Genomic DNA, 10,198 nt, shown 5'->3' with positions numbered 1-10,198 from the left:
TTCCTCCCACCGAGAACGGGAGTGGGGGTGGGCAGGGGGACAACTGGAAAGGAGAGGGGAGAGGGGAGAGGGAGCTGATTGAGGGGACCGCAGCTGGGAGGGCGGCGACCGAAGGGAGGGAAACTGGTGGCGTCCCCATCTCGCGGGGTCCAAGGCGTGACGCATCCGCGCCCCGCTGATTGGAGCCCTCCTGGCGCCCGACTGTATAAATCGTCCTCAGAGCTGCGCCCCCTCCGCAAAAGTGACCGAGAGAGGGTCCAGCCTCGCCGCCTAAGAAGCCATGACCGGTCGAGACGCGCTTTCCGACGGGCGTGCCAGGAGCAGGGCACTGGTGCCCGGAGGCCCGCCCACCGGCTCGCGCCCCCGGGGCTTTGCCATCACCGACCTGCTGGGCCTGGAGGCTGAGCTGCCCGCACCTGCTGGCCCCGGGCCGGGATCCGGCTGCGAAGGCCCCGCGGCCGCGCCCTGCGCGGGTCCACGACTCTGGGGCTCCTGCTTGGCGCGCGGGGCCCTCCCTCTGGGGCTTGGCCTCCTCTGCGGCTTCGGCGCGCAGCCCCCTGCGGCCGCCCGGGCGCCCTGCCTACTCCTCGCAGACGTGCCCTTCCTGCCGCCCGAGGGGCCTGAGCCCAGCGCCCCGCAAGTCCCCGGCCGCCCGCCGACCCCGGCCGCCCGCCAGAAGCGCAGCGAGAGCGTCTCGACGTCCGGTAAGGAGGCCAGTCCGTGCCACTCCTGTCCCTTCCCTCGGCTCGGGCGCGCAGGGTGACACTCCGGGGCCCCGCCAAGCCCAACGCAGCCCCCCAGATCTAGGGAAGTCGGGACCCCAGAGCGTGGCCTCGCCGGGGAAGGCATTCTCGCAGCCGCGCCCTCTGCCCCTGGCCTCTCCTCCGGGTCTGGTGGCCGCTGCCCCGCGGACACCACCATCACCCGGTCTGCACCCACCCTGGGGTCTCAGCGACCCGGCCGCGGTTTCCGGGGGCCTTTCCCCCGTGCCCGCGCGAGGTTCGGCCTCTGGGAACGTTGGAGGGCGGGAGGCCTGGCCCTGCCTCGTTTGTCAGTGGCACAGAACCCGGTGCCCGCCAGAGCTGGAGGGTTCGCTGAATTGATTGACGAATAGTCCGGCTCTTGGAGAGCGCGGGGCGGAGGACTGGAACTGTCCTCCCTGTGCTGAAAAGCGAGTCTGGGTACCGCGCTTCTCCCCTCCTTCCAGCACGTGAGAAGCGAGCTCGCCCGTCTTATGGTAGCTGTGCCCAGCTCCTCAGAGAAGTCGGGGTGGATTGTGGGGAACAGAAGGGAGCAATGGAAATCTACAAAGACAGGGCCGAGAAATAGAGAGGTTTGGGGTGTGGGGGAAGAGAACGGAGAATTACACGAGAAGGGGTGGATGGAGAGAAACTATGTAGCGGACCGCAGAGCTGAGCATCCAGGCAGCCGAGGCAGAAAGAGTGTAGTGGTCTCCACTGCTGATTAAAGGAAGCAGGCGGGGGACTTCCCTGGAGGTCCAGTGGTTAAGACTCCGCGCTTCCACTGAAGCGGGTACAGTGGTCCGGGAACAACTAAGGTCCTGCCTGCCCCGCAGCGAGGCAAAAAAAAAAAAAAAAGTAAGCAGACGGGATCAGCAGGCAGGCCAGCGTCCGCCCAGCTCTAAAAAGACTTTGTTTCATGACTGTCTAGGTAAGATCAAATGAACCCCACTATTAGTTGTTTCACTAAAAATGCAGGAATCACCTTCATAGGATGGGCTTTTTCCATGTGATGACCATAAAACTAAAAGCAAAATGCATCCGCATCCTAGTCTGTGAGGGCATTTCTCAAGACCAAAACCAACACTGTCCAGTAGAAACATCATGTGACTACGAGTAACAATTTCTCAAAGCCACATTAAAAAGGAAAAATAAATAGTTGAAACAAATTTAAATATTCTATCTTATTTAATCCAATACATACCAAACATTGTCATTTTACATGTACTCAATATAAAAATTATTAATATTTTACTTTTGGGGGTATTAGGTCTTCAAAATCCACTGACTATTTCACATTTACAGCTGGTCTCAATTCAGATTGGCCACATTTCACGTCTCAATAACCTTATATATCTATTGGTATACCAGATTGGACAGCATGGATAGCATAATATTGTAATCCAATTTTTCTGGTGAAGTAATTGATGTAGGAGTAAAACTGACATAATTTTACTATTTTTGCATTTCTTAATTCACTTGTTAGTGTTTTGAAGCAAATATGCTTTTTAACAATGAACCTGACAATAGTTTGGTCTTCTAACCTTCATTTCAACCTAGATCTTTTGATATAATGGATCTCAAAAGATAAAGCATAGTGGAGTGGGTTCTTAAAATTATTTCACCTGCCATCTATGAATCATCTGGGCACATTTGGCAAGAATGAATTTCCCAGATCCCACTTCCAGAGGTTTGGAATCGGTACAGCAGGGCAGGGGACCAGCTCTGATGAGGGTCTGATGTCACAAACCTCCGTCCTCCCTTTGAGAAATGTTGGTGTATTGGTTAAGATGAGGAAGGTGAGATAGAGGCAGAAGGAAGGGGATGAATTTGGAAGCTGAAGGGACAGGAAATGCAATTAGTGTTCAAGTAGCTTTGGCTTCACACAGTCTGGGGTTTGAATCCCAACCTCACTGTTGACTACCTGTGTGACCTTGGGCAAGTTACTTAATCTCTCTGTGCCTTGGTTTCCTCCTCTGTAAAAAGAGAATAATAATAGCAGCTGCCTTGGAGTTCTTTTAATTTATGGAGAAGAACGGTGGTAATGCACGAGCAGTGCTAAGCTGAGCACCTGGAGCATGGTGTGAAAAATGCGAGCTTGTAAATATTCGCATCCCCAACAGGTTCACAGCGTCAATCCTCAAAGTAAAATCCAGAAAACAAAGTGAAAAATGTGCTCACCTTGAAAGTCCTCCCTCTCTCCTTGTGCTCACAGATGAGGACAGCCCATCTGAAGACAGGAGTGACCTGAAGGCGTCCCCCGCCCCCGGCAAGAGGAAGAAGCGGAGGCATAGGTACCTGCCCTCACCCCTTTCCTTGGGACACAGTGCCTGAGAACCAGCTGGCCCTGCATTAGGGCAGCAGCGGGAAGGGCTCAGTAGCCACTTGGGAATGTAATTCTGCAGTTCCCAGGGGGCTGCAGGTCAGCCTTGGTAGCATTTTAAAGACACAATTTTGTGGGCCTTTAAAATGGGTCTTCTTAGAATGAGTTGATGGAATTCATTGAGGAGAAAAAAAGACCTAAAGAACTTTGTTTGGTCTGAACTAAATTGTGGACTTTCCAGAGGCTAATCATTCAGAGGTGGGGTGTCCAGTTTTCATGTAGTAGACAAAGAGGGGCCAGGCATGGGGTCCTCTGAGGCTGGAAGCCTTGCAGTCTCCTGTGGACATGTGCCCACGTGTGTGTTCGGGCCTCCCTCCAGGACTGTCTTCACAGCCCACCAGCTGGAAGAGCTGGAGAAGGCCTTCAGCGAGGCCCACTACCCTGATGTGTACGCCCGGGAAATGCTGGCCGTGAAGACCGAACTCCCCGAAGACCGAATACAGGTGCAGGTCCCACCACCCAGAGACACCACAGAGAACATGCTGCCCTTACATGCAATGAGTCAGCCCATAGCCACCTCTAAACAGCCCAGCACTTCCCCCTCTGCACCCAAACCGCAGGTTACTTAGATGCTAGAGCTTTCCTTTGTGTTCATTTAGAGAGGATGACCCCTGTAACCTTCAAGCCTTTTTCCCTTTTATTAAATCATTCTTAAAAATTACACAGTGTGTGCTGCATCTAGAAACTATGTCAAGATATTAATGAAAAAATGACTATCACTCCATTGCAAACCCTCAAAGAAACCAGTGTAAATAGCCTGACGAGGCTTTTCTGCAAACTGCCCCCATGCCATATGCACATCTGGCCCTGGAACATGCACTCACAGGCACACAGGATTGGTCTTTGTCTTTATAGAAAGCCGTCCTGTGTGTGCCTCGGCCTCTGTGCTGACAGCACCTCCTCGCCAGGTCAGAAGATATGCCACTCACTCTTTTTAAACAGCTTAACAATAGTCGACACTATTATTAAGATAAAGCAATCCAACAACCGAGATTAGAAGAGACCATTGCCCTGGTGAACTGCTCCCATCAGTGTAAAAATCAGCTTCTTTACACACTGTGGGATACTCTGATTTTGTTTTGTCATCCCTGACCCCGTGGAGACCTCGGTGGAAACTGGTCCCGATCACCCAGCACGACCAGTCCTGCGAGCCACGAGAAAGGCCTGGGTCCCAGGTGCCCCCAAGAGGGTGCACCCGTGCCCCTCTGCGCTGCGGTCTCCTCCCGTAAGCCCTTCTGCTTCCCCTCCCACCTCAATCCAGGTCTGGTTTCAAAACCGGCGGGCCAAGTGGCGGAAGCGGGAGAAGCGCTGGGACGGCAGCAGCGTGATGGCTGAGTACGGGCTCTATGGGGCGATGGTGCGACACTGCATCCCGCTGCCCGACTCAGTCCTCGGCTCCGCGGAGGGCGGCCTGCTGGGCTCTTGTGTGCCCTGGCTCCTGGGTAAGGAAGAGGGTCCTGTGGCCGCGTCCTGCCAGAGATGTTGGGGGTCCCCATGCCCAGTGGCCGTTGCCAAGCCAAGCAATGTAAATTTACTCAGATTCAGGCCCAGAATATCACATCCGATTCTTAATGAATTACAAGGCTTGGACTCTGATCAGTTGCCTTATTTTTCATTGGAACCACGTAGGCAGTGTGTAGACAGGTCCAATCAGGCCCTGGTTTTATGAGTGGAATGACACACTTTCTTTATATGAAATATGTTTCCCAAATGTTGAGAGCTGTTAGAGGTTTTGGAAACCATACAGTTCAGAGCTCATGGTAATAGGAAGCGGGAAGGCGCAGGCAGTGAACCTGCAGACTGTTAACCCCTTGCACCCGGGACTCAGGAGGTCCAGTTCCTGGTCCTGGCTCGGCCATTAATAATCTGCCGTGTAGCTGTTCTGTCCCCTAGTTCTTGGTGCTGGGACAGTCTTCACTGGTGAGGTCCAAGCTTTGAGGCTGGTCATTCTGAGGAGCTGGCACCCTTCCTGGTCTGTTGGCTGTTACCAGAGACACTCGGGCTTGGAGGAATGAGTGACAGACAGCACGCTGGGCAGGGTGTGAGATTAGGATTAGGGGGCTGAGGGGGCATTTTAGGCTGGGGAGGAGGAGGGGTTTTGTTCAGCAAACACTTTTTGAACCCCTACCCACCTGACACTATGCCGGGACTGAAGAAACCAATCACCTTTGCCCTCAAGGGTTGGAGAGCCTGGAGGGAACTTTGGGCAGGTAACCGGGCCCACCCCTCTGAGTTTACACGAGCAGGTGGGGTGGAGCTTACTGAGTCTGCAGGTCTGTGGCCGAACGAGAAACTGGGCCTCGTGCTGCCAGACATCTGACTTTTTGAGAGAAGCTGGAAGTTTGACTTTTGATGTAAATCTCCTGATTTTAAAATGTTGCCAACAAGTTTTAAAATAAAAATTTAAAAATCACCATGTCATCCAAACAAGGCACTTTGCTGGCTGTGTCCAGCTGGCAGACACCAGTCTACAACCCCTGATGTTGAGAGTTACCTACGAGACTCTCCTGCAGGCCCCAAGACAGGTACCAATAAGGGAAATTCTAATGGGATTTAGAGAACAGTGACATGGAAGAAATTGACTTAATTGCTGTATTTAGAGATATGTTTTTATTTATTTTCCTTTTTTGCAAGGGATGCATAAAAAATCCACAGGGATGATAAGGAGAGCAGAAAGAGAAGAAAAGCTGGCAGGACTCTGGGGCTCTGACCATCTCAAGGAAGGTTCTAGCCCACATCAGGCAGGACCCCAGAGGGGCTTGGAGGAAGGCAGCCCTGAGAGCGGCTTGGAAGACGTGGCCATTGATCTCTCCAGCACCACACGTCAGGAGACCAAGAGAGCGCAGCAGGGGTCTGGTGCCCAAGGATGTTCAGACTCTGAGGGGCTAGAGGGGCTCCAGCCAGGGAAGGAGGGGGCCTTATGAGGCTGCAGGTCCCCTCTCCCCCACCAAAGGCTGGAAATGTGCACATTCCTCACCAGCTTTTTTCAAAAGACAAAAGTTGTCGAAGACAAATACTTTCAGTTGGATTTTCTTCTTCCGGTGTCAGGATGAAATGCAATGCCACTTGCTTTAAGAAGACAAATGGTGACTTACGGAAAATTCCATTTCATTCTAGAATGGAAATCATTCCTTAAAGGCACATGCATCAGTTAATTTGGTGTAAAACTTTTATTCTCTTCTGTAGAACTTGAGGAGGGAGGATATTAAGTCCAAAACCCATTTTCACTGCCAGACATCCCAAGATTTGGTTCAATGTACTGTGTAGACTCCCAGGTTAAGTCTGCTGTCCTTACTCTGAATCCAAAAATACAAAATTATTTAACCTACAGAGAATCATATATCTTCATAGATACTGAAGACTTCATGCAGACCTCATATGAATGAAACATAACATTTTTACCTTGAACTTGGCTTTGGACTTTTTCATTTTCTTGTTAGGCAATGATTCTATGTCCTCCTGAGTGTCATTTGATCGGGTCTGTCATTCCAACCAAGAAAGTCCTCTCTCCCTTCCCTTCTGAAACAGCACAGGACCATATCCGAACAACTGTTGAATATCTATAAACAGTGTTTTAAGTTCAGACCAGGCTTCTTGGTTTTTTAAAATTTATGTTTGAGAGCACTTTAGTGACTTGATTTCGTGAATGTTTCCTCGCCTGTATTTATTTATTATTTTAAAATAAACGTTTTGTGGTGTGTTGGTGTCTCACACACCCCCTCTGTCTGCACGTGCACCTCCTGCTGCCCCTGCTGAGGGCGCCTCCATTAGCCTGGAAACATTATACCCCAAGTGTTTCACGCTCGGGCTGCAGCACTTACCCTGTGTCGCTCTGTAAACTCCTATGGGGCAGCGTCGGTGTCTCATTCTCTTTTCTGAGTTCAGAGTCCAGAGCTTACACCTTGCTGATGGGGAGGCTGAGGGGGAAACACGGCTCTCCTTGAAGAAGAAAGCGTGGGAAGGAGGGTGAGGACCCTCTAAGCAGGTGGCTTCCTCTGGGAATGGGCGCCGCCGCCCTTCGGGCTGGGCCTAGCTCTGCCGTCTCTCCGAATGAGAAAACACAGTTTCCTTCCTTTGGTCTGTTTCTCTTATCCTGTGATTGTCCCAGACTTTTGTGAAAATTAAATGTCACCTATCCTTACTGCAGCAACAGCAGCTAACAATGAGCCCCACCTTCTCTCATTCATTCTGGCACCAAGAGCTCAGCTGAAGCCTGGGGCTGACGGCGGGAGGGCAGGTGCTGGGAAGAATCTGGAAGTCACCTTCTCTCTGTCCCGCTGGACCTGCAGAGCAGGCCCTGAGCGATGTGGCCACACCTGTTCTGGACCCTCTGCTGCCTCAGGCCGGTTCTCAGATTCTTGCCTCCATCTCTCTTCCTAGTTTATCCAGGCTTGAGTTTGGGGGAGGGAGCTAGTAACCTGTGCAACTTACATACAGCACACTCATCAAATAAAATATTATGCAGCCACTAAAAATGATAACAATGAGGCATACTTACATGGAAAGATGTTCATGAGATGTTGCCATGTGGGGGCTTCCCTGGTGGCTCAGTGGTTAAGAATCCGCCTGCCAATGCAGGAGACATGGGTTCGAGCCCTGGTCCAGGAACATCCCACATACCATGGAGCAACTAAGCCCCTGTGCCACAACTACTGAGCCCACAAGCCACAACTACTGAAGCACACACGCCTAGAGCCTGTGCTCCACAACAAGAGAAGCCACCACAATGAGAAGCCTGTGCACCGCAGTGAAGAGTAGCCCCTACTCGCCACAACTAGAGAAAACCCATGCGCAGCAACAAAGACCCAACGTAGCCAAAAATAAATTTTAAAAATTAAAAAAAAATTAAACGTAATTATAAGCTGATTGAAAACTCCTAAACGAACCCAAAAAAGGATACAAGTAGAAAAAAATAGGTAAAGCAGAATAAAAATGAAATAAAGAAACTTAACTGCCATAGAACTATACAAATAGTGGACAAATTTCTAGGCAAAATTATCTAAAAAAGGAGAAAACAGGAAGAGGCAAAAGAGAAAGGGACTAGAACCAGTAATATAGACCATTTTAAATGTATAAGGACACTAATGTCTCAGTTTTTTCAGTCATAAAATGGGGATCATAATAGAACACCCTTGTTTTTGTGGAGATTAAATGGAAGGATGTGAGTAAAGTGCTTACCTCGGTTTCCAGCATGGTAGAGAAAGAGCAAAATAAATACTATTGTTACACTATTACTGGCATTCCCGTTAGTATCAAGACCCCAGTGAGAACACTTGTCATCATCATTATTTAGCAACATGGGATCCACTAAGTAAATCATGGGATAATAACCGGTTGGAACACTGTGCAAACAGCGTTTAAGAAGAGTCCCAGGGGCACAGCAGAACTCCACCCAGGGGCCGCTGGGCACAGGAGAGGGACATGCCCAACGTGGACAACCATGCACTGTCCGGTGAACTTAAATCTGGGCTGGGCCTTCCAGCAGCTGGGGGACCCAGGTAGGGTCTGTCCTTCTGCCTCCTTCGCCTGTCCTGTTTGTCCAGGCCAGAGTGCTTGGCGCGCGACAGGCTTCCTCACTCCCCATTGGTCAGAACTTCTGTCACTCTTGGGCCTAAACCAATCGTGAGTCAAGGGGGCAGAATTCCTCGTTGGGCTTGACAAAAAATGCACCTGCGTTCCCCGAGCTTCTCTCGCCCTAAAGCTAAGTATATTTGGGCTCACTTCCAGCAAAGAAGAAAAAGGAGTGGCCGCTGACCAGCCAAGGGACAGGCTGGCCACAGGCAGGATGTGAAATAGTATATGTGACACTAAAAAAGAAGAAAAGAAGGCAGATGAAATTCCTTTGAAACGTTCAGAGCATTTATCTTTGGATCATGGTAAATGGATACTTTTGGTCTTTTTTTCATATTTTCTAAGTTTTGTAAAGTTAGTATGTAAAAATATAATAAAATAGTGATTATTAATATTAATAATATTATTAAAATAGAAATTCCTCTTTCTCAATTTAGGGCTAAGCACACACAGGACAAAATCTCATTTAAAAATACAATGAAAACGTTTAAGGATAGAGTCCTTATTTTGCCTGCATCTCCTGGCAGGTCACCAGAAGTGCCAACTTGACAGGAAACACACAGTCCCCTTCAGCCCTTACTCAAATCATGCAGCAAATTGGAATCTGACCACTGACAGCAGGACTGAATTGTTTCCAGCGTTCAGAATTGCTTTCCAGCTGAAATGTGGCTATAAAAGCCTAAAAGGAGATTTTTAAAAAATTATAATTTTAGCAAGGCCAATTTGGACAGATTCCTACTATGAACCAGTGTCACCCCCGCTGCACTTTGGTGACAGGAGCAGCACATCAGTGCCTGAGAAACATGCGTGACTCCAGGAGATATTTTCAGAAATGGCAGAAGAACAAGATATAGCAATCAGTGTCGTTCTCTTAAGTTTACCAGTATAAATACAATAAACTAAAACTATCATTCTCTGTGGTCTACAAATCATGTCCATATTGTCTTTTTTTATTCTCACAGCAGGTGAGAAACTGAGCTGCAGAGAAATTAAGTGGACTTGCTAAGCTGATTCTCAAGTTTGTAAGGCTCAGGGCCAGAAGAGCTAAGCCAGCCTTGAAGCAGACGGAGGCGGCGACTTGCTTTTCCACATGTGGACACTTGGGTGAAGCTGTATGGTCAGGCCTGAGAGTGCTGGCTGGGGAAGCAGACAGACCCAATAGCAGGGAGCATATGCGCATGCGGATACAGAGGTGGCAAGGCCGGCCACGAAGGAAAGGGCTCACTGTTTGATATGTTATTGGGACAATTGTTTATCCAAACGGGGAAAAATGAAATGGACATCAGTTTCACACCTCACAGGAAAATCTGTGCAGGTGGATTAGACAAATGTGAAAGGCAGAACTATAAAGCTTTCAGATGTTTGGGTCTAGAAGATGCTTCAGTTGCCCCAAGGCTGTGGTTCAAAACAACCATTTTATTTTGCTGACAGTTTTGTGGGTCTTTCTTCAGCGAGGCTTACCAAGCCTCAGCCCCTCTTTCCATCCGTCTATCATCTCATCTCT

The 10,198-nt window shown here is 49.6% G+C and overlaps 1 protein-coding gene across 2 annotated transcripts; it reads left to right on the top strand.

Moving 5' to 3' along the window:
- The first annotated feature begins 280 nt into the window (after positions 1-280).
- On the top strand, positions 281-9,671 carry VSX1 (visual system homeobox 1). 2 transcript variants are annotated; one of them, XM_030872656.2, is made up of 5 exons: positions 281-704; positions 2,956-3,034; positions 3,443-3,566; positions 4,385-4,565; positions 5,758-6,047. In XM_030872656.2, the coding sequence occupies exons 1-5, from the start codon at positions 281-283 to the stop codon at positions 6,045-6,047; spliced, it is 1,098 nt and encodes a 365-aa protein (XP_030728516.1). The 2 variants fall into 2 exon arrangements, with proteins under 2 accessions (XP_030728516.1, XP_030728517.1); XM_030872657.1 differs by lacking the exons at positions 4,385-4,565; positions 5,758-6,047 and adding an exon at positions 9,657-9,671.
- The last annotated feature ends 527 nt before the right edge of the window (positions 9,672-10,198 follow it).

This window comes from Globicephala melas, chromosome 15, assembly GCF_963455315.2.
Source record: "Globicephala melas chromosome 15, mGloMel1.2, whole genome shotgun sequence".
In the NCBI taxonomy this organism is placed as follows: Eukaryota; Metazoa; Chordata; class Mammalia; order Artiodactyla; family Delphinidae; genus Globicephala; species Globicephala melas.
The sequence above is the reverse complement of the archived record's forward strand: the minus strand, read 5'-3'. Positions and strand labels throughout refer to the sequence as shown.

Bases quoted from the DNA above. Each gene is read 5' to 3' on its own strand.
- VSX1 (XM_030872656.2), top strand. From the start codon at position 281: ATGACCGGTCGAGACGCGCTTTCCGACGGGCGTGCCAGGAGCAGGGCA. The intron at 3,035-3,442 runs GTACCTGCCCTC...GCCTCCCTCCAG, and splicing joins AGGAAGAAGCGGAGGCATAG to GACTGTCTTCACAGCCCACC. The intron at 4,566-5,757 runs GTAAGGAAGAGG...CTTTTTTGCAAG, and splicing joins TTGTGTGCCCTGGCTCCTGG to GGATGCATAAAAAATCCACA.